Source organism: Geotrypetes seraphini, chromosome 6 (genome assembly GCF_902459505.1).
Source record: "Geotrypetes seraphini chromosome 6, aGeoSer1.1, whole genome shotgun sequence".
Classification (NCBI taxonomy): domain Eukaryota; kingdom Metazoa; phylum Chordata; class Amphibia; order Gymnophiona; family Dermophiidae; genus Geotrypetes; species Geotrypetes seraphini.
Genome location: NC_047089.1, coordinates 37,353,723 through 37,378,615, shown reverse-complemented (window position 1 = coordinate 37,378,615; position 24,893 = coordinate 37,353,723). Strand labels below are relative to the sequence as shown.

The following is a 24,893-nucleotide window of genomic DNA, read 5'->3' as shown; positions in this document are numbered from 1 at the left end:
TGTGGTTTGAATAGCTTATTAGAATTATAAGGTGTGTGTTTGAAGACTTTGATTACCTGTACAACAGCCCAGAAAACTCAGGGGACCTTTGGAGTTTCATAGTGTTTGACAGACTTCAATTCAGTTAATGTTGCTGTCTTTTGAACCAAAAATTACTATTTTGTTCTCAGGCTTTTAGCATGTCTATCAAGGGGTTCTGTTCCATTAGCAGTTTTTTTTCTAGAAAAAAAAAAATTGGCAAAACATAAGAGATGCAATAAGCAATGCAGCCAGGCATTGTGTAGTCTGATCATGATATCAAGTTTCAAGTTTAATGGTTATTTGATATATCGCCTAACATAATACTAAGCGATCATATAAAATATTTAAAATCAGGTGATAACAAAAATACATATTATCAGATACAAAGACAGAACAGACTAACATGGCACAAAAGGACTAAGGGTGAACTACAATAAAGTATAGTAAAGGAGAAAAATCACAAAGAAGGATAGAACAAAGGGAGGGGGTAGGAGTTTTATTCAAACTGTTGATTATCCGCACGGAATGGAGAGAGAGGAAAGTAGGAGATTAGATCATTGTTCAAAGGCGCTTCTTTATAAAAAAAAAAAAAAAGCTTTAAGAGCTCCTTTAAATTTATCTAGGCTTGCTTCCTCTCTAATGTAAGGGGATGGGGGTGGGGGGGAAGAGCATTCCAAGTGAGAGGAGCAGTTATGGCGAAACAGGAGTCCCGGCGAGTGCCAAATGTATTAAGAGTAGACACAAAAAGTAAGTTTTGGGAAGAAGATCTGAGTTCTAAGTGGGGTATGAGGGATAAGTAACTTATCAATGAAGGACGGTTCTCTGGATTAAAGTGTTTTAAATGTAAGTAATGCAACTTTGAAAGTGATTATATGACGGATAGGGAGCCAATGGCCATTTTTCAATAACGGGTCTGTGGCTTCGGTTGACTGGACTGTTTAGCAATTTACTGAACTGTTAAACAGGACTGAGACTCTTGAAAATTTAAGTAAAAGTTTTCATCTAAGTATACATTACTTTTTGCCTTGGATGCAAATATGGGTACTTTTATCTGCAGGATTTGCACGAATGATTAAAGCAAAACATATACCTTCCGTTTTGCTTGCATTATTGCCCAATCTAAAGGTGTGTGCAAAAAATTACATTTTCTTTGTAGTTAGTTTTTGGCACAGGGCAAAATGGAGTTTTATAATAATAATAACTTTATTTTTGTATACCGCATTACCATGGAAGTTCTATGCAGTTAACAGATGAAGAGACTGTACATTACAGCGAAGTTACACTTTTTTTTGGCATAGCTACATTTACATTTTCGGCGACGCTACATTTACGGTGAAGTTATTTTTCAGGTCGGTTATAATTGCAGAGAAGTTACATTTGCTGTAAGTTGCATATATATAGCGGAGTTCATACAGTAGTGTTGCATACGGCGGAGTTCGATAAAGCAGAGCAGAGGCATTTAGTAAGGGAGGTAACGAAGAAGGGGTGATTAGTTGGATAGGGTGATCCATTTTGTTAAGCCATTTGGTGGCTGACAGGATTGGAGGAGTCGAGAGTCTGAGGTAAGTCAAGGTCCGGGGAGGAGGCAAGGAAGAGGGGGGGAGAAGTTAGAGGAATTTATCAAAAAGGTAGGTTTTGATTGACTTCCTGAACATTTGGTAGGGGGGGGGATTTGGAGATGAGTGCTGTGAGGCATTTGTTCCATTTGCCCGCTTGGAATGCAAGGGATCTGTCAAGAAATTTCTTGTAGAGGCAACCTTTCAGGGAAGGAAAGGAGAACAGGTAGGTGTTTCGTGTACGAGAGGGGCCAGCAATTTCAAGGTGCTCGGATAGGTAGATTGGAGAAGAGCCTGCTAGGGTTTTGAAGCAGAGGCAGGCGAATTTGAAGATGATCCTTGCCTCCACCGGCAGCCAGTGGAGTTTAGTGTAATAGGGGCTAAGGTGGTCATATTTTTTGAGGCCGAAGATGAGGCTACCTTATAGACTCAAACTTCTTGCCTTGTTTATTTCTTTGCTTTTCTACATTCTAGGAATGTTTTCATAGAATGGAGTAATTACCGTATATTCTAGTATTTCCCTTATGCCCATCTCTCTGCCTTTATCATCTCACCATTCTATGATCCCCTCCCCCTGTGTACAGCATTACTCTTCTATATCCCTATGCCCACCTAAGTCCATCATCTTCCTTCTGTGCTCTTATTCTCCTCCATGTCTATGTCCATATTCCCTCCCTTGTCTGGCATTACTCCTATGTGAACAAACAGAAGAACACCTCGCCTTCAGGGAAGAACAGTCAAACAAAAAAGGTAAGGCAACCGGTAATACAATCTTTATTCACCAAATATAGTCCCAACAAGACACCACCCTTGCCTTTTTTGTTTGACTATTACTCCTATGTGTCCATTATACCATCCCCATGCAGCATTCCCCTTTTTTCCCTGTTCTATGCTCCCATCCATGCCCACCATCTCCCCTCTTTTTGTATGTCTCACTATGTCCAGCTTCTCTCCTCTCTTACTTCCTTACACCAATGTGTGTCTCGCACACGCTTTCCTTCCTCCCCTTAGCTGAGCTTTTCTCTTTCCCTTCCTTTCTCTCTCCTTCTCCCTGCAGGTCCTGCACCTCTCTCCCCTTCCCTATAGCCTCCTTCCCATGGGTCCAATACCTCTCCCCTCCCTTCAGTGCCCAGTTGTGGGTCTGGCACCTCTCCCTTCCCTCCGGCATTTTATCTATGAGAGAGCAAGTGTTAACTGTTGCTAAATCTGCTTTTTTTTCCCACATGTGGCTTCGAAGTAGGTTGAAATCAATGTTATCACCTTATGATTTTTGGCTTCTGGTCCAAAGTATGGTATTACAGAGGCTAGACTATTGTAATGCCTTATATTTGGGGATGGTATTGTCCAGATGCAGAGCACTGCAGGTGATTCAGAATGCTGCTGCACGTTTAATCTTAATCTGTGGTGATAGTAGGTTTGAACATGTCACCCCTCTTTTACATTGACTGCACTGGCTATTAGATCTTGCATAACATTTAAAGTGCTGGTGTTGATTTTTCAGGCTATACATCAAGGGGTGCTTTGGTACTTGTCACAAGTTATGAAGTTTTATCATTCAAGTTGATCATTGAGATCTGAGATGGTGATGCACTTGTCTGTGGATAGGATGCAGCAGATCAAATATGCTAATACCAGAGCCATGGCTAGTTCATTGTCAGGGGTGAGTTTGTGGAACAATCTAGTTGGACAGTTAAGACGGATCAGTGATGTACAGAAATTTAAAAAGCTTTTGAAAACATCTCTATTTATAGAACTTTTTGTTTAGGTGGGTGAGAAGGAGTGACTAAAGGGATGAAGTAGATGCAGGATGAGTACTTATACTGTCTAATATTTTTATGTCATGGATTCTATTTTCTCATATTTTTAATTTTTGGAAACTACTTAGGTTTAGGCAGGCTATAAGCTTCTTAATTAATTAATTAAATAAATAAATATTTACATCAATGTATAAAATACTAGTATAAATAGCAGAAAATTCCATAAGTGAGCCTTTCCATTTAGGCACCTGAAGCCATGCAATAGGAGGCTGGATTCCATTATAATATACTCAGGTAACCTGGTATCAATCAGCGCCATATATTTATGTGCTCACAGTTACACCAGCCTGACATAACTACAGATGCATAAATGCAGTAGGGAAGCCCATAACTTACAGTATTCTGTGAGTTATTTGCATAAGTGAGAGTCCCATCCATGTGTACATCCCCCTTGATTTACACACTATGCCACTTACCCCTGCTGGTGCTTTTGTGGGTAAGCATACACTTGCAAGTGCTAGTGTTCTATACATTTACACCTGCAAATGATGCATAAAAGAAGATGCTCAGTTAGAGTTGCTTTTAACCCCTCATTCCATAACAAGTTGTTTAAATGTACCCGCTGATTGTGCACATAAATTTATAGAACGTTGCCACTCCATATCAAATCCCTGATTCTTTAAACTTATGTGCATAAATAGCAGCATTGCGCCTAAAGGCTGTTCTGTAGTTATGCACTCAGCTTGTATAGAATTGTTATGGGAGGTGTTCATACTTGTGTTCATATGGATGGATATAGGTGGGGGCTGACGTTGTTGCAGGCAGCTTACAGCATATTGTAAGATGTGCACATTAATGTCACACCTAGGTTTTAACATTTATGTGAGCCTTAGATATGCTTTTTTAATGCTTGCACCCATATTTAGATGTGCAGATGCCTGGTTATGCTAGTATCTTATAAAGTATTCAAACACAGATAAGTTATATTATTTGAATTAAATATAAAATAAAAAATAGAAAAATCACAAAGAAGAAGATTAAAAAGAAAAAGTATTGAAGAAGGGAAGATCTGATGACGATAACGGCTCATGCGACAGATGCATGAAAATATATGAAAGAGCCAGCTGAGGATCTATGAAACAGTTATATTAATAATTAAAGTTATGGATTAGATATGGAGATAATTGTTTAAATTGTTATATTGTAAAATTGGAATCCCCTTTACACCATAGCCAAGTGACGGTGATCTTGATAGAGTATTCTATAAAGAACACATATGTGTGTAAGTATCCGTATAGAATAAGCTCATTACCTGCTGCAATATTGCACTTAAATGGGGGTGCTATGTTAAAGAATTGCTGCCTTAATATATAAAAGCATTTCTTTATTATTTATTAAACTTACCTTCACTATACCTTCAGGTCAATGGCCCAGCAAGGCTAACATAATACAAAAAAAACAAAACAAAACACTAGACCAGGGGTAGGCAATTCCGGTCCTCGAGAACCGGAGCCAGGTCAGGTTTTCAGGCTATCCACAATAAATATGTATGAGATAGATTTGCAACTCAAGGAGGCAGTGCATGCAAATCCATCTCATACATATCATTGTGGATATCCTGAAAACCTGACCTGGCTCTGGCTCTTGAGGACCGGAATTGCCTACCCCTGCACTAGACATAAAACAAAAACATTTGACAATAAAAAGTGGTAAAAACATATGTGGTGCATATACAAGAGAGTTTAACTGGGCAGTACAGGCTCCTGCCAAGTTAAACTCTGCTGAGCTGGCCATTCTTAGATGTTTAGTGGCACTTAACTGGATAGTGCTGCTGAATATTCCTTCTGACCACCAGAGCAGTAATTGGCTAGGTTAGGGGCATCTGGAGGTGGGGCTAGCATTTAACTGGTTAGCATTGATATTCAGTCTGATAACCAGTTAAGCGAATGGATAAAGTAAACAGCTGAAAGGCTGGTATGCAGTTAACTTCCAGGTTGCCATACTAACCCAGCATTGAATATCTGGGATTGACTCTGCCCACGGCTGTGAGTGACTTACCATCATGGGCTGTATTGACTTAATATGTCTCTGTTACTATCTATGAGATCCCAACATCATCAACTCTCAGTGGCTGTAAAGGCTTGTTCAAGGCAGGGATCGTTGAGATGACCTACGATTGCTCCTGAGACAATAAGGAACTAATAAATCTGCAAGATATACCAGCTGATTGGAATGTAGGACTCAGAAAGAAAGAGCAAAAATCTGAAATGCGATATAATAGAGCAACTCTGATAATGTCCCACTTTAGTAGACTGCTGAATGAGTAAAAGAAATAAGCCAGACTCTTGTAAGAAGTATTTTTAGTCTTTCAGAAATGGGCTTGGCAATTTGAGTTTGCTAATTATACTTGTAGATAAAAGACAATTTGTAGAGGACACCTGGGAAAACAGAAATGTATGCCACAGATTTGGAGGCATGCCATATTCAGTAGCAAGTACAGTAAGACAGTTTTTCTATTCCCACAATATAAATTACAATATTTTGAAATGAATGTCAGTTAGAGAAAATCTAGCAAAATGTCTTTTTTCACTCCTTTTCCTGTTCTGTTCCACTATCAATGAGATTTTGTTGCTCCTTTGTTCTTCTCCTTTTTTACACTTATATCTTACATAGAGAGGTGGGATATACAATCAGAGTTTGAGTAGGAATCACACTTACACAAAACCTATATGCATAATTTTGAATATGTTATATCTTCTACATTTAAGTATGAACACTTAACCTAGGACGAGCAGGCTGCATATTCTCACATGTGGGTGATGTCATCCACGGAGCCCGGTATGGACAGTGGTAAAGTTTATTGTCACTTTAAAAAATTTTCAAAGTCTTGAGACTGCTGGTATCATGCATGCGCCGGTGCTTTCCTGCCTAACGGCTTGCAGGACCATTAGTTCTCAGTTTTCTGCAGAGCTTAGAAGCTGTGTTCTTGGAGTACCTCCGAGCGTGTCAAACATTTGAAGTTTTTTGCCTTCCTGTTTATTATTTTATCATCCTTTTGTCATAAAATTGTTTGCTTGCTTCTTTTTTTTTTCCTGGTAGGGAAAAAAAAAAATTTGAGCTGAAAACAAAATGTGGAACCAGCACTTCCCGATCTTTGTGGTACCTAGGTCCATTTCTGTGGTTGGTAGGACCGTCCTGGTGACGTAGACCACCCCACAGCATTGTTTTGCATCTGGAGGAGAAAAAAAATTCCTTTTCTGCTGTTTTTTGCTTTTGGGCCTTCAAGCACCTAGTAGCCTGTTTTCAGGCTGGGAGTATCAACATTTTTTCGGGTTTGCATCTACTCCCTGGACCACTGAGCTTTCAGCCTTGGGTTGGCAGTGTGCTCCTTGATGTCTAAACTGCCCAGTGGCTTCAAGCTGTGCACTTTGTGTAACAGGATCATTTTGTCTACTGATCCGCATAACATAAATCTTTATTTATATACCGCAAAAGCCTTTCGGTTCTATGCGGTTTACAAAAGAGATGGGCTAACCATTGTCAGTGAGCTACAATAGATAGAATATTGGCATCAATGAGTTAACAATAGTTTCACATCAGTATGCTGCTTTGAAGGGATTACAAGAATCTTGAGAACAGATGGGTTTTTAATAGCTTTCTAAAATGCATATATGATGTTGATATCTAACCATTTGGCCCAGTTCAGGATCTCTGGAAGCGATGACCGATGTTCTAGTCTGCAGAAGAGGTCATTGAAAGCATGCAGCATCAATATGAAAAGCTTTTTGGTCCATCAGAAGTAACCAGGATGCTGGTGACTCCAATGCCGATGTCCAGAGACCAATTTCAGCATCAGTACCGGTCCAAGCATCACCCCTTCGATCCACCTCTACATCCATTGGGGGAATCAGTTAAAAAGGCTAAGCACTTTTCCCTATCGAAACATGCATCAGCATCTTCTTAGATGTCTGCACCATTGACGCATTCAAAATGTCAGTGCATTGAGGCAAGATTGCCATCCCTCCAAGTAGTGTCTCCATTGAGACATACCTATATATTGAGATCATCAATGCCTTGACACTCAAAGCAGCCTGCACCAACTGTACCAATGACTTGCACGGTACCAATGCCATCCCTACAAGACCAAATTAAAGTGCTGGTACAGAGAGAATTGGCTGTGATGCTCCAGTTACATCAAGTGCAAGCACCAGTTATGATGCTCCAGTTATTACAAACGTAAGGAAGTTCTTCTTCACCCAGAGAGTGGTAGAAAACTGGAACGCTCTTCTAGAGTCTGTCATAGAAGAAAACACCCTACAGGGATTCAAGACAAAGTTAGACAAATTCCTGCTGAACCAGAACGCACACAGGTAGGGCTAGTCTCAATTAGGGCGATGGTCTTTGACCAAAGGGCCGCCGCGTGAGTGGACTGCTAGGCACAATGGACTGACCCAGCACGATGGTCTGACCCAGCAGCGACAATTCTTATGTTCTTACATCAACTGCAAACACTAGCTGTGATGCCTAAACCAGCTGTGATGCCTATACAGCTGTGATGCTCCCATCTGTGGTCGAGAGCTCGATCTCAGATGCCACATCAATGCCGTTTGGAAAGCACCAGCTGTGATGCTTATACAGCTGCAATGCTCCTACCTGTGATCGAGAGCTTGATCTCGGATGCCACACCAATGCCGTTCGGTGTCTAGAGAGCTGCATTGTCGAGGGATTGTAGCTCTATTTCTCAGTCTAGAAATTACTTGAGTTGACACCAAGGTACAACGAGACCATCTCAGAGTCATTCTTGACCCCGACCCTAAAGTTGACGTTCTCCTGTACCTCATAGTCAACATTCTCCAGTTGTCCATCTTGCCGTTCTCTGTCTCCAGAACAAAACATCGAGGAACTATGACTCTGACCTGACTCACCATTCCGCCTCTGATTATCCAGAGTTGCCTGCAGAAGAGTATTATGATCTTGAGTCAGATCCATCTCCATCTCCACCACCGCAATGGAAAAAGTCACCTCCTGAAAGTTTGTCATTTACAAAATTCATCAGGCAGATGGGACAGACTCTTCCTATAAAAATGGAATCTGAATCAAAGCTTATAGCAGAACTATTTGATGCCTTGGATTATAAAGAATGGCCAAAAAATTGCCTTAGATTTCTGTTCCAAAGCCTCATGAAGGCGGTCATGTTTAAAAAGTGGGAGGCACCATCCCTGATCAGCAGCTCTTGGAAAATCATCCCATGGTCCAGGAAGCCAAAACACTATCAACGACACTATCCATGAAGCCACACATTCATCTCCAGGATGTAAGTTTCTTTGCCCTGGCCTTTACCCTTGACAGGGAGGATGGATGAGAATACCACCTATGCACCTTACTGCTTCACCTTCTCTCCCAGAGCCATGAAGTCACTTTTAATATGTTTACAGTGGTACCTGGCAGTATCATTAGTACCAACTTGGATGAGCAGCATCGGATAATAGTCATCAGTCTTGATGAGTCTCGTCAAGCTCTCCGTAACATCTTGGATTTTGGCACCAGGTAGACAGCATACCTCCCAGGACATCATGTCTGGTCTTCAGATGGGCACTTCTGTACCCCTCAGAAAGGAATTGCCAACCACCACTACCTCTTAGTGGTCACGGAACCAGTAATTTGGGGGATTTCAAGCTTTGGTCCTTCCTCTCCTGGGATGCTCTTATCTCCTTTACTTCCAGGGCAGCATACCGGTTCTCCAGTTCAAGGGCGGATGGAGACACAGTATCAATCTTGCAGGGTTCTGTAATCTAAATCCACCTATCTTCCCTCAGCACAGCCTTCCCTACTGCTTGAAATCTTTGACGCCTCATGAACCATTTCATTGATGTACCTCTTATTCTCATGGATGCTTCTCAGTCTTGCCACCTCTCTTTCAGTTCCTTTACTTCCTTCATGGAACTACTCCCTCTGCCTGGGCAAAATTTTCTGTCTGCACAGAGATAGAAGCTATAACCTGAGCAGCAGCTTTGGTGACACGATGTTTCCCAGCTATACCTGTAGCTGCAGAAGTACTTACACCTGGAAGAAAAATGAAAGAGCAGAAAAGTCCTACCAAAGCAATGCCCTGTTCCTAGTTGGCTGAAGAGCCTATAAATAAAAAAGCTCTGCCTCGGGGTGGGTGAGAGGGAATTAACACCAAACAGAGACATAACCTCAACAGCTATTTATGCCCTAATCTGATCTTATGCAACCTAAAATACTCTTCTTTTTTTTTTTTCATTGGCAGCCAGTGTAGATCTACTAGCAATGGATTAGCTTTTTCAAATGTGCCTACTCAAAAGGTACGTCTAGCCGCTGTATTTTGTAGCCTCTTAAATTCTTTTTCGGTAATACAATAATATAAGGAGTTATAGTAGTCTAGGTATGGAAGTAATACTGCTTGCACAGCTATTCTGAAGCTGGTCTGAGTTAAGACAGATCTTATAATCCATGGTGGTCTAGGGGATCCAGAGCAGGAGTGATCCTAGTTGCTCCTGTCTCTGCTAGTGCTGGGTTCAAAATGGCACCAGTGATCACTTGTAGTCTTGCGGTACTATTGTTAGAAGTCAAGCCACTACATGAGTGTTATTGCAAATCTAGGCATGGTTGTTGTCAGGGTCAACCCAACTATTAGATAAGATCAGGTGGTTGCCTAGGGCAACAGTTTGTCAAAGCAAACTAATAAGTTCATATAAACTCAAAACTCAAAGAACCATCGGCACTTACTTTAACTTGCACTTTTATAAGATGTTTATGTGATAATCACGATTGTTGAGTTTAAATATCAAGGGTGGGAGTGCTGCAGTCTAGGAGACTTAGAGTTAATGGGACAGGGTGGTTGCAAGACTGAAAGTTTATCTTGAGCACCCATTGCCCTTACACCAGCTCTGGGTACGGTGTTGGTTGTATTGTTTTGTGAATTATTGATTTTTATCTGTAAATGTTTCAGAATAAATATGTTAAAGTACATTAAACTCTAGATAGGTAAAGTGATCTTTGAAATGTATGCTTCTTATTTATTTATTCATTCATTCAATTTTTTGTACCGTTCTCCCCTGGGAGCTCAGAACGGTTTTACATGGATTTATTCAGGTACTCAAGCATTTTTCCCTGTCTGTCCCAGTGGGCTCACAATTTTTCTAATAAACCCGTTAGAAAATATGGGAGGGGTTGCATATCTTTATTAGTTAAAAGCAATTTATTTCAAACTTTCTTTCCTATGGAGTCCTTTTATTAAAGTGCGCTAACCTATTTAGCACACCTAAATATTAAAGTGTGCTAAATGCTAAGATGCCCATAGGATATAATGGATGCCTTAGCATTTAGTGCATGTGCTAAATTGGTTAGCACACCTTAATAAAAGAACCTCTATATTAACTGTTAAATGGGATTTAATGGTAAAAATGTAGTAGTTGGACATTGAAGACAAAATTTAGCACAGAAATTTGATTGAAGTTACTGCATGTGTTTGTAATAATTTCAGAGAAACATCAGAAAAGGTTAAAAGCAAAAGGTTAGAAAGTGATGAGACCACCTAAGTACTTACAGTGGAAACTTTTGTGTGTTCAGGTATATGGAACTAGCTGTATTAATGGAACAGTGAATCTGAAAGGGATGCTGCCAATCAGTTTGACACTTCGGAGCTTAAATGATGGCTTAATGACTTGAAAGCTTTCAGTTCATTTTATCACTGTCAGTTGGGTCAAGAGTCATCTACAGTACAAGCAATACAAAAAGAAGTAGGTGATGTATATTTGCTCTGGGCTAAGTAAAAAGGAGATCTAACACCTTTGAACTTGAAATTAATGCACACATTTTCTGATAATGGAAATTGTTTTAAATATAAGTTATTCAATTCTCTTTTTCAGTTCATGAACTTACTGAAAGTTGTATCAGCATTTTACCCCCATTTATCACTTCTTCTCACTTTCAGAGAACATTGAGTTAGAGTACACTGAAAAGCCCAAAAGGAAAACCAATGGTCCATCAAGCCCAGCAGCCCATTTTCATGGTGGCCAATCCAGGCCCCTAGTACCTGGCCATTTTCAATTGACAAGCATGATAGAGTAAGGCACACAAGTAGGAGGTGATATTACACAATGCCAGGACAGAACAGCTCTTCCAGACCTCAGAACTGAGCATGGGTGGCCCTTCCTATTCAGCATTTATTTTGTATTTTCCACTCTCCTAAATGGGTACTAAGGCAAAGTTCTTCTAAATTAAGAAGCTCTTCTATACATTTTTGGAGCCCTCGTATAATCTTTAAATGTGTTTATTGTTTTAGTGTTTATTATTTGCTTTTGCTTTTTTTCTTTTGGTCATGTCCCAGCTGGAACCAGGGTTCCTGCCAAAGATCCAAAACTCTGATAGCCATTCCAACTGTTTAGTCTTCCCTGGTTCCAACTTCAGTGAGCTGATTGTAAGCACTCTAGGCACATGTTTCCATATAGCCAAAATATCACCACCACTACTACTACTACTAGTTATCATTTCTATGGTGCTACTGGAAGCAGCGCTGTACATTAACATGCAAGAGACAGTTCCTGCTCGAAAGAGCTAACAATCTAATTATGACAAACAGGACAAAAGGGTGAATCTATACACTCTATAGGGAATTACAGAGGGAATGATAAGACTGATAGGGTACGGGACTTTAGAGGGAATGACAAACAGATATGGGTGCAAGTGGCATCGATCCCCTTTCTTGTAAAGATTATGGAGGGTTTGGTCCAAATTCAGTTGACGAAATATCTTGAACAACATTCCTTGCTCCATGATTCTCAATCTGGCTTCAGAACTTATTATAGTACAGAAACGGTGATAGCTACAATGTTAGATCATTTAAATGGTCTGTTGAGCAAGGGTAGTAGTACATTGGTTCTTCAGTTTGATCTGAGTAGCGCCTTTGACTTGGTGGATCACACCAAGTTACTGGCCTGCCTAGATGCCCTAGGGTTGCAAGGTAATGTTCTCATGGTTCAAAGGGTTCCTTGGATCGAGACTCTATCAGGTCAAGTCTTTCAATCAGCTTTCCGTAGCTTGGAAAAACCCTTGCAGGGTCCCTCAGGATTTCCCACTCTCCCCCATATTATTTAATGTGTATCTATCTTCTTTGGGGTTTCATTTGAACAAACTGGGCTCTAGACTGTTTAGTTATGCCGATGACATTACGATCATTATTCCTTGTAATACAGCTATATCTCATATTACCCAAATAATTGAGTCTATACTGAAACTGATGGAATCATGGATGCAAGAATTTAAATTCAAATTAAATCATGATAAGACCAAATTCTTTGTTGGCGTCTCCACCTAGAATTTTACATGAACCATCAAATTACTATAGACTCAACACTCTATAAGATCAATCCAACGATTAAAATATTGGGAGTTGTTATAGATAAACACTTGACCATGAAAAGCAAGTAGATGCTGTGGTGCAAAAGGGTTATTACACATTGTGGAAGCTGCATACCATAAAATCAAATTTTGAGTTTCCAGCCTTTAAACTTTTAGTTCAGTGAAGTCGTTACTTCTAAGTCTTCTCGACTATTGTAACAGTGTCTATTTCACATGTACCAAGAAAGAGATGGCTAGGCTTAGACTGATTCAAAATATGGGGGGTCAAATTAATTTATGGTCTAAAGAAATATGATCATGTGACTCCTTTCTACCGTGAGTTGCATTGGCTTGCAGTGGAGATGCGTGTTTTGTTTAAGCTGGGTTGTCTTTGTTACAAAGTTGCTTATGGTATTGCTCCAAACTATATGACCGATAGATTTTGCATAGCATTCGATAAACATAGGAGAGAATCACATGCATTGTTTAATTTTCCGTCTTCTCAAGGTTGTAAGAGCAAGCAATCCTTGGAACATACACTAGCATTTCAGGCTGCTTTCTATGACAAGGAATTTAGGCAACTGTTGTGTAGTGCTTGCTCTTACAAGCACTTTAGAACTTAATTGAAAACTCATCTTTTTTTCAAAATATTTAGCGAACTAGTTTAAATCATCCTTAGGTTATATTATTTTTAATCTTTTGTTCACCATATTGAACTTACGGTTATGCGGTTTATAAGTACAATGTTATGTTATGTAGGTTGGAGTTGGGACTTAAAAGCAGCTTAAAAAAAAAGTGGACTTTTAGCATGGATTTGAATACTGTCAGAGACGGAACCTGACATTAGTCAATTTGTTCCAGGCATACAGTGCAGGAAACTAGAAGGGATGGAGTCGGGAACTGACAGTAGAGGAGAAGCATACTGATTGAATTTTTTGATTGGGTGACGAGAGAGCTGGGTCGAGGACATATGCTAGATGTAATTTACTTAATTTCAGCAAAGCCTTTGATACAGTTCCTCATAGGAGGCTGTTGAACAAACTTGAAGGGCTGAAGTTAGGACCCAAAGTGGTGAACTGGGTTAGAAACTGGCTGTCGGACAGACGCCAGAGGGTGGTGGTTAATGGAAGTCGCTCGGAGGAAGGAAAGGTGAGTAGAGGAGTCCCTTAGGGTTCGGTGCTGGGGCCAATCCTGTTCAATATGTTTGTGAGTGACATTGCTGAAGGGTTAGAAGGAAAAGTGTGCCTTTTTGCAGATGATACCAAGATTTGTAACAGAGTAGACACCGAAGAGGGAGTGAAAAATATGAAAAAGGATCTGCAAAAGTTAGAGGAATGGTCTAATGCCTGGCAACTAAAATGCAATGTAAAGAAATGCAAAGTAATGCATTTGGGGATTAATAATCAGAAGGAACCGTATATGCTGGGAGGTGAGAAGCTGATATGCACGGATGGGGAGAGGGACCTTGGGGTGATAGGGTCCGAAGATCTAAAGGCGAAAATCCAGTGTGACAAGGCAGTGGCTGCTGCCAAAAGGATGCTGGGCTGTATAAAATGAGGCGTAGCCAGTAGAAGGAAGAAGGTGTTGATGCCCCTGTACAGGTCATTGGTAAGACCCCACTTGGAGTATTGTGTTCAGTTTTGGAGACCATATCTGGTGAAGGACGTAAGAAGACTTGAGGCAGTCCAGAGGAGGGTGACGAAAATGATAGGAGGCATGCGCCAGAAGACGTTTGAGGAGAGACTGGAAGCCCTGAATATGTATACCCTAGAGGAAAGGAGAGAAAGGGGAGATATGATTCAGACGTTCAAATACTTAATGGGTATTAACGTAGAACAAAATCTTTTCCAGAGAAAGGAAAATGGTAAAACCAGAGGACATAATTTGAGGTTGAGGGGTGGTAGATTCAAAGGCAATGATAGGAAGTTCTACTTTACGGAGAGGGTGGTGGATGCCTGGAATGCGCTCCCAAGAGAGGTGGTGGAGAGTAAAACTGTGACTGAGTTTAAAGAAGTGTGGGATGAACACAGAGGATCTAGAATCAGAAAATAATATTAAAAATTGAACTAAGGCTAGTACTAGGCAGACTTGCACGGTCTGTGTCGGTATATGGCCGTTTGGTGTAGGATGGGCTGGGGAGGGCTTCAATGGCTGTGAGGGTATAGATGAGCTGGAGTAGGTTTTAACGGAGATTTCGGCAGTTGGAACCCAAGCACAGTACCGGGTAAAACTTTGGATTCTTGCCCAGAAATAGCTAAGAAGAAAAAATTTAAATTGAATCAGGTTGGGCAGACTGGATGGACCATTTGGGTCGTTATCTGCCGTCATCTACTATGTTACTATGTTACCCGATGAACGGAGTTCCTAGGAAGGAGCATAGGGAGAGATTAGAGAGGAGAAATACTGAGGAGTTCTAGGTCAGTAAGAAGACTTTGTACTGTATGTAGAAACGACAGGGAGCTAATGAAATGATTTGAGGAGAGGATGATGTAAGCATAATGGCACTGGTGGAACATAAGACATGCGGAAAAATTCTAATGTCAAACTAATCATATCAACCTGTTTTGGCCATGTACTGGCAGAATCCACCAGTGTCAGGGATCTAGGGCTGTACTCGTAGAAGAGCTGATGCTGGCACTAACTTTGAATATTGGGAACAATGAGATCAGCTCTTCAGCACAGGACTGCAGGATAGTTATTATTCAAAGTAATCTTTCATGTTTCATAGAAAAGAAACTTTAAACAGAATTTAGCAATTTTTCAATCCGAGACCCCTGTCACAGAGGGACTGTGATAAAACATGACCATGTTGAGTAGATAAGATTGCACAGATTTTGGATTGAGAGGATGTGACTCTTCATCATGCATGGATTGTCTTCCAACTTATAGAGGCTATTTATGTTGGGGATAGAGAAACCACTACTAGGAAGAGCAGGTTATGTTTTTGTATATCATCTTTGAAGTTTTCTATAGTCCTTAAACCTATGTGTTACAGTTGTAAAATATGATTTATCCCAGGACAAGCAGGCAGCATATTCTCACAGATGGGTGATATCATCCACGGAGCCCTAGTACGAGCAGTGCAAAAGTATGCTGTCACTTTAAACTTTTTCAAAAGTCTCAAGACTGCCCATACTGCACATGTGCCAGTGCCTTTCTGCCTGACCTGGGCTCACGGGACCATCAGTTCTCATTTTTCTGCAGAGCTGAGAAGCTATATTTTTGAAGCTACAAAGTATGAAATTTTCCCCTTTTTTGTGTCTTCCCATCTTTATATTCTTCAGCATCTTGTTTTTATTTTCTTTTAATTTTTTCCACAGGGAACCCCCGCTAACACAGCTCGCAGCTCCAGCCCACCCCTCTTACGGGTCTGGTGGCTTCAGCCCCCTCCCCCCCACACACTTGCTGCTACTGTTTAAGTGGACTTGTTTTACCCTTTGATGTTACCAGAAAGCATTACCTTTGGACACATCTCCTCTGTCATGAGTTCTAGATTATTTTACCTCTCTCTACTACTACTACTTATCACTTTAGTAATGGTGCATCTCAGTGCTTTCCATATATGTTGGTTTCCAGGTTTGTTAAAGGTCTATTTCATTCTAAACCTCCAATCAAACCTCTTCCAGTAGCTTGGGACCTTAATGTTGTACTCTCTACTTTGATGAAGCCTCTATTAGAACCACTTGCGACTTTATCTCTCAAGCATCTTACTTGGAATGTAGTTTTCTTAATTGACATCGCTTCACACGCAGAATCAGTGAACTTCAAGCACTTCTCTTAGATCCACCTTATGCAACATTCTATCATGATAGAGTTGTCCTTGGCACACATCCCAAATTCCTACCTAAAGTAGCCTCGGGTTTTCATCTCATCCAGTCTGCCTGTCTTCTTCCCAATATCACATTCCCATCCTGGAGAAGCTGCACTCTACACATTGGACTGCAAATGTGTTTTGGCTTACTACCTGGATCGGACTAAGCCTCATAGAACTTCCACTCAACTATTCCTGTCGTTCGATCCTAACAGGCTGGGAACTCCTGTAACCAAAAGATCAATCTCTACATGGTTGGTGGACTGTATCTCTTTCTGCTATGCTCGGGCTGGGCTACCACTGGAAGGCCGTGCCACATCACATATTTAGAGCAATGTCAATAGCCTATCTATGTTCCACTCCCATTGACATTTGTAAAGCAGTGACCTGGTCCTCAATATATACGTTCACATTCCACTACTGTCTGAAGAACCATTTTAGAAGGGATAGCTGGTTCGGCCAAGCAGTTATACTAAACTTATTCTCTGTTTAGATGCCAACTCCTCTCCATCTCTTCATTATTAGCTAGGGAGTCCCATCTGTGAGAATATGCTGCCTGCTTATCCTAGGATAAATCAGTTACTTATCTGTAATAGGTGTTATCCATGGACAGCAGGCATAACCCTCCCACATCCCCTAGTTGGCTTCTCAGCTTTTTTACTGAACTCATGGTCTTGTGATCTGACGGACAGGAAGGAACCAGCACATGCGCAGTATGGGCAAATGAGACTTAAAGAAATTTAGAGCTAAAGTACACTTTTGCACTGTCCGTACTAGGGCTCCATGGATGACGTCACCCATTTGTGAGACTATCTGCCTGCTGTCCCTGGATAACACCTGTTACAGTAAGTAAATGTGCTTTTTTAACTGGTAAGTCCACCACCAAATTCTATTTTGCAAATCAAATATGAACAGTTGAAACAATGATGATCTAATTTATTATGGGCTCCTTTTACAAAGCTGCTGTAGAGGTTTCTACTGTAGGCCAGCAGGGTAAATGCTCTGACGCTCATAGGAATTCTATGAGTGTCGGTGCAGTTACCTCACCGGCCTGCGGTAGAAACTTGTACCGCAGCTTTGTAAAAGCCAGCATTAGTTATTTATCTCTTCCATCAGAGATTCAGAACTTTAGCTGAATAATTGTTTTAATTTTGTTGCCTCTTGTGGTCTCAGAAGTCAGACTGATTTGTGTCTTTTACTTCAGTATAAAACTTCAGTTGAAGAAGGTACAATTTCATTACATGAAATCTCTGTGGAATGCTTTGCTTTCAGCTGCCAGGGAACTGGCAAGTTTTATGTTTATAATAACATATCATGAAATTAAATGTAGCAAAAAAATATTGTTTCATAAAAACTCAGTTTTTAGTCAAAGATGGATTTATGTTTTAATATTAGTGTCTTTATGACCACGAGTACTTGCGTATTAATTATTTGTATGTTCGTAATACCTTACCCTTTCTCATTGCTGTTGATACTGCTTTTACCACAGATAAGAGAATTTGAGATTCGTAGGCACTATTGATCGTATGCTTCTTTTCAACCATATTGCTGAGCTTATTTAGAATCATCAGGTTCATCCTATACATTCAAAAGATTATGTAGCCTACTCAAAAATAGGAGGGGGTCAAAATACTTAATGCAGATGAAAAAAGACCTACTCAGCGTTTCCACTCAGAATTCTGGGTTTCAGCTACACTGTTTTTGTGAAAAAACGCATAAATACTTTACACAGGGTGGTCAATCAGTTCATGGGAACCTCCCATTAATCAATAAGGAGTTCGCCAGGGTGTATCCGAGCATTTGTGCACCCTAGAATGCATTGCAGGATTTTCCCATAAACATCATATAGTACCACCCTGATTGTGATTTAATAAATAAATTAGTTTTTTCAAAAATGGTTACCCAAAGTGCTGAGTGCAAATCTAATTATTAAGAATTCAAACATTAAATAATATAAAGTCACTTGAAACAATTTCCTGTAATCAGTGGTATAGTGATCAACCAATACAAAAAAATCTTTGAAGGTGTGAATAAACGTGGATAAAGGTAAGCTGGTTAATGTAGTGCAGGGGTATCAAAGTCCTTCCTCGAGGGCCGCAATCCAGTTGGGTTTTCAGGATTTCCCCAATGAATATGCATGATATCTATTTGCATGCACTGCTTTCATTGTATGCTAATAGATCTCATACATATTCATTGGGGAAATCCTGAAAACCCGACTGGATTGCAGCCCTCGAGGAGGGACTTTGACACCCCTGATGTAGTGTATCTACATGTTCAGAAAGCTTTTGACAAAGTTCCTAATGAGAGGCTCCTGAGAAAATTAAAAAGTCATGGAATAGGTGGCAAAGTTCATCTGTGGATTAGGAATTAGTTATTGGATAGATAACAGAGCGTAGGGCTAAATGGTCATTTTTCTCAATGGAGGAGAGTAAACAGTGGAGTGCCGCAGGGATTTGTTCTGGGACCGGTGCTATTTAACTTATTTATAAATGATCTGGAAATTGGAATGATGAGTGAGGTGATTAAATTTGCAGATAACACTAAACAACGCATGCAGATTGTGAAAAATTGCAGGCAGACCTTAGGAAATTGGAAGACTGAGCGTCCAAGTAGCAGATGAAATTTAATGTGGACAAATGTAAAGTGATGCACATTGGGAAAAATAACCCAAATCACAGTTACTGGATGCTAGGGTCCACCTTGGGGGTTAGCGCCCAAGAAAAGGATCTGGATATCATTGTATACAATACGATGAAACTTTCTACCCAGTGTTCAGTGGAAGTGGCCCAAAAAGCAAAGAAGATGCTAGGAATTATTAAACAAGGGATGGTTAACAAGACTAAGAATATTATAATGCCTCTGTATTGCTCCATGGTGTGACCTTACCTGGAGTATTGCATTCATTTCTAGTCTCCTTATCTCAAGAAAGGTATAGCGGCACTAGAAAAGGTTCAAAGAAGAGCGACCAAGATGGTAAAGGGGTTTCACTTTCTGAAAACAATTCTTCCTAGCTAAAATAAAAGGGAGAAGAGGCAGCCTCCTTTAGATAGTCAAGCTGGTTTGACCAACAATTGGGACTTCATTTTTCTTGGAGAAGACAGTAGTAAAAGTAGGAAAGAGTGATGACCAGAGCTTACAATAATGTAGGCAGGAGGAGCATGACAGACTCTGTAAGTCACATGGCTGTTATCTCCTGGAGACAGAATGCAATGTGACTTTTATTGATAACTTTTATTAATTTTATTATTGGTATTAATATGTCTTTACCTCCAGCACAGTAGAAAAATCAATACTAATTGCTTGTATGGAATAGTATTCATTGACACTAAATCCTCTAGTGAAGTGTTGGAAAAATGGCGCATACATAACTTACAGGAGTTGTTGACATAATGAAATACTTCATTTCATTTTTAACATTGTTTAAATGTTTTATTTTTAATAAAATTGTTTTTCAGTTTATGGAAAAAACTGACAAAGAATATTACACTCTGGATGACATGTTTGTGTCTAAAGCGGCAAAGAAGGAATCTACAAATCGAGAAGAAGAACGTGAACGACAAAAAGCAATCTCTGAGCACCGACAGTTGGTAGCAAACATGGAAAAATGCCCATACTGCTTTGATAATGCTGAACTTCCCAAACATCTTATTATTGCAATCGGTATAAAGGTAAGAAAAATGGCTACTTTGTTTTTGTAGCAGAAAGAACAAATAGGTCCTACTACTTTTAAGTGTAAGCAGTTCTTTTGGAGAATTTACATTGGCCCTAAGAGAACTATAAATAGGATATCTGAAACATTTTTGAAAAACTAAAGAAAGTTTCAAAAAATCTAATGAAATATTGCACAGTTAATTCAGATATGTTTGCTTGCACAGTTTATAAGCAGCACGTCTTTAGCCCAAGGTTTTAACTGCCTATGTCTTCTGGAAGAAGAAAAGTTCCACAGAAAACCTGTACATTAAACACAGTAGGAATTTTGACCAATTTATGGAAGGGAAGTCATGTCTATGAAGGTTAACTTAACAGGATCAGTTTCTAAGCTTTTTAGGTCAGTAAATAGCTGTTTATGTAAAATGTCCTGTCAAAAAAATTGCCTCTTTATTGGGGGCAAAATTAGATGCAGTGTTCATAGTGCATACAAAGCTAGAAGAGACAAGGGGAGGAAGAGATTTTACAGGGATTAAATTTTACTGCATATATTTGTACCTGCTTTAAAATAGACCAAATGATCTTTTTCAATCATCATCTCTGTTGCTATAAATCGTGTCCTAGAATCTTTATTTTAGAAACTGTAACAAAATATATTGGAAGCATCATTTTATCCCAGGACAAGCAGGCATGATATTCTCACATGTGGGTGACGTCATCTACGGAGCCCCAGCGCGGACAGCTTTTCAAGCAAACTTGATTGAAGTTTCAAGTTTGCTACACTGCACCACGCATGTGCATGCCTTCTTGCCCACTAGAGGGCGCATCCCCACCTCGTGGTCCTCAGTTCAGTTTTTTCCGCGGAGCCAGAAGCCCTGTGGAATTTGAGCTCCTATTTTTCTGCCTTCTGACACCGCGTCTGGGTTATTTAGCTCGGTCGCTGTGCTTTATTTGTTGTTTTTCCTTCTTAGTCCGTCGTTTATCGTCAAAAAAAAAAATAAAAAGTTTTATTTCTTCCGTTCGGCTCCGGGGGCTCCCGGGAGCCGCGGACGCGGGACGTCGTTCGTTCCCGGCCCCTTTTCATTTTCATGTCCCGTCCCTTGACGGGCTTTAAAAAATGCACCCGGTGTGATCGGTTGCTGTCAATTACCGATCCGCACCGGTGGTGCTTGATTTGCTTAGGTCCGGAGCACCCTACTGACTCCTGTGAGAGGTGCTCCACTTTCCAATCCAGAGCGCTCCGCCGACGCCGTGCCCGGATGGCGGAGCTCTTCTCTGTGGACCCTGCGGCGGGGAAGGCCTTGACGTCGGCCTCGGCTTCGGCCCCGGCCTCGGCCTCGGGTCCCTCGACCTCGCCGCGACCCTCGACTTCCTCGAAGCCTGCCGCCTCGACCAAGCCTGCCTCGGGTAAGTCCTCGCTTCCGTCCTCGACTCCAGGGTCAGCGAAGAAGCCATCCTCGGGCTCCTCAACAACGGGGGGGGTCGTCTTCGGCCCCGCCCCGAGTGTCGAAGTCTGGTGCCCCGAGGGAATACTCGAGACCAAGGTCGCCCTCCAGGAAGCACCCCCCGGCCCCAGACCTACCGGCCATGATGGGGATTCCGGCCTTCCAGGACTTGCTCCGAGCCCTCATTACCTCGGAGCTGTCCGGGGCCCTTGAACACCTGCAGCAGGCTTCGGCCTCGACTGCTCCGGCCTCGACTGTCCCGGCGTCGGCGGCCTCGGTCTCGGTGCCCTCGGCTTCGGCCCCCGGGGTACTTCCAACCTCGACCCTGACCTTGCCCTCGACCTCAGTTGACCAGCCTGAGAGAAGTGTACGGCCTCGGGACAAGGTGCGTCGGGTCAGGAGGATCTCTTCCACGTCCTCTTCCTCGAGATCCTCCCGGGGCTCCTCGCCCTCGGGTCGGCCTCGGGCGAGGCGTCGGCCGAGGAAGCCCAAGCGTTCTCGGGGTTCTCCTCGGAGACGCGGTCGCTCCTCGCCGAGCGGAGGTGAGACGTTGCGTGTCTCGGAGCTCTGCCTTGACAATCCGAGGCTTTTCCGGTCCTCCGTTGGACGGGGTTCGAGAAACTCCTTGCCGAGACGGAGGGGGCGTGCCTCGGTGCCTCGTACCCCGGGGACTTCCCCCAAGGGCTCCTCGGGGCATAGGCGGTCCCCAACCCCTTCGAGGTCGCTGGGTGTGGCCTCTTGGGGATCGGGGTCTGGTAGGGAGCCTCGGTATTCCCGCGAGGACTTCCCGTACTCCTTCCCCGCCTTCCAGGCCCTCTTCCTTCTCGAACTTCGTGCAGGATATGGCACGTGCTTTGGACCTGGACTTACTTGCTGGGTCTCAGTATACGAAGGAGTTTTTGGAGGAGCAAGATTTGCCCAATCCCCCGAGAGAAACTCCTCGTCTGCCTCTCAATAAGGTCCTTCACCAGACCTTCCTGAGAAATCTGGACTCCCCTCTTACAGTCACAGCGGTGCCATCTAAGATGAAGTCCAAGTACCGGACCATCCCATGTAAGGGCTTCGAGAAAGCTCAACTGTCTCACCAGTCGTTGCTCGTGGAGTCGGCGCTCAAGAAGTCGCAGCCCTCCAAGGTCTCGGCGGCGGTCCCGGACGGGAAGGGCGGACCCTGGACAAGTTTGGTCGTCGCCTCTATTCCAATTCGTTGATGGCTACCAGGGTCCTCAATTATGCCTTTACGTTTTCCTCCTATCTTCGAAGCATGGTCAAAGACTTGCCTCGCTATCAAGGGGTCATGCCGGATTCCCATAAGGAGGGTTTTGCCACTTTCATGTCCAACCTCTCTCAGTTGTGTCTGTACCTGTTCCACGCAGTTTACGACGCATTTGAATTGGCTTCGAGGGTATCCGCCTTTGCAGTGGCAATGCGCCGGCTGGCATGGCTCCGTACACTTGATATGGACCCTAACTTGCAGGAACGTCTGGCCAATCTACCCTGTGTTGGCTCAGAATTATTTGATGAGTCCCTGGAGACGGCGACCAAACGTTTGTCGGAACAGAAGCGCTCCCTTGCCTCCTTGGTCCGTCCTAAACCTCGGGCCCCGCCGCAGAAACCATTCAGGCCTCCCCCGAGAAGATACCCACAGAAGTCCACACCGGCCTTCTCTAGGCCCCCGCCGAGGCGCCCGCCGCAACAGGGGAGAGGAGCCCAGCAAAAACCTCAGACGCCGGGGGCGTCCAAGCCGGCGGCGTCTTTTTGACGTGATGTGCGGATGGGGGCGGGCCCCCTCCACACTCTCGCCGGACCCCCTTCCTATCGGGGGTCGGCTCCGGGCCTTTTATCCGGCCTGGGCCGGGATCACATCAGATGCTTGGGTGCTCTGGATTATCTCCGAGGGCTACTCTCTAAATTTCTCAGCTACGCCGCCGGATCATCCGCCGGGAGCTTGCCCATGCGACCGGACCCAGCTTCCTCTTCTCCTCGCGGAAGCCAGGGCCTTATTGAGCCTTCGGGCGGTGGAACCTGTACCCCCCGACCAGCGGGGGCGGGGGTTTTACTCCCGTTACTTTTTGGTCCCAAAGAAGACCGGGGACTTACGCCCCATTTTAGACCTCAGAAAGCTCAACAAATTCCTGGTCCGGGAGAAGTTCCGTATGTTATTGCTTCCGGTTTTGTACCCTCTGTTGGAGGAAGGGGACTGGATGTGCTCCCTAGACTTGAAGGAAGCATATACTCATGTTCCGGTGCATCCCGCCTTCCGCAAATTCCTACGGTTTCAGGTGGGGGAGTTGCACCTCCAATATCGGGTCCTCCCCTTCGGACTGGCTTCGTCCCCGCGAGTCTTCACGAAGTGTATGGTGGTAGTCGCTGCAGCCCTGCGATCTCGGGGGCTACAGGTCTTTCCCTACCAGGACGATTGGCTGATCAAGGCCCCGACCAGGGAGGGGGTTATCTCAGCGACCCGACAGACTATCGTCTTCCTTCAACGTCTGGGGTTCGAAGTGAACTTCCCCAAGTCTCAGTTGTGCCCGGCTCAATCCCTTCAGTTTATCGGAGCCGTGCTGGACACGGTTCGCCTCCGTTCGTTCCTCCCTCCTCCTCGGTGGGGGGCTCTGCTTCGGTTGAGTCGCCAGGTTTCTCTGCTGCCCGCAGTATCGGCTCAACGCATGATGATGCTTCTGGGCCACATGGCATCGACGGTCCACGTCACTCCGTTCGCCCGGTTGCATCTGAGGCTTCCTCAATGGACCTTGGCCTCTCAGTGGCGACAGGATTGCGATCCGGTCTCTTGTCCGATAACGGTGACTCCTTCTTTGAGACGCTCGCTCCGTTGGTGGACAAACTCTTCCAATCTTTCAGGGGGTTTGCTCTTTCTCGTTCCTCCGCACAGCAAGGTCCTGACCACGGACTCCTCGGAGTACGCGTGGGGGGCTCATCTCGACGGTCTGTGGACCCAGGGTCTATGGTCGGCAGAGGACCGCCTTTGTCACATCAATGTGTTGGAGCTTCGTGCCATTTTTCTGGCGGCTCGAGCGTTCTGCCACCTGCTCCACGATCAGGTAGTCCTCGTGCGAACGGACAACCAGGCGGCAATGTATTATGTGAACAAACAAGGGGGAACGGGTTCTTGGCCCCTGTGCCAGGAAGCCCTGCGCCTTTGGGAATGGGCGGTTTCCCAGAACATCTTCCTACGTGCGGTTTACATCCAGGGAGAGAAGAATTGCCTAGCGGACAAACTCAATCGTCTTCTCCAGCCGCACGAGTGGTCGTTGAACTCCCGAGTTCTACG

General features: G+C 43.1%; 1 protein-coding gene across 6 annotated transcripts in view; it reads left to right on the top strand.

Annotated features, from left to right (window-relative positions):
- CWF19L2 (CWF19 like cell cycle control factor 2) overlaps positions 1–24,893 on the top strand; it is a 348,561-nt gene that overhangs the window by 186,346 nt on the left and 137,322 nt on the right. For all 6 annotated transcript variants that reach the window (XM_033949144.1, XM_033949149.1, XM_033949147.1 and 3 more), the window contains one exon: positions 19,967–20,179. In XM_033949144.1, the coding sequence (XP_033805035.1) occupies positions 19,967–20,179 (213 nt within the window). The remainder of the gene's footprint in view (positions 1–19,966; positions 20,180–24,893) is intronic.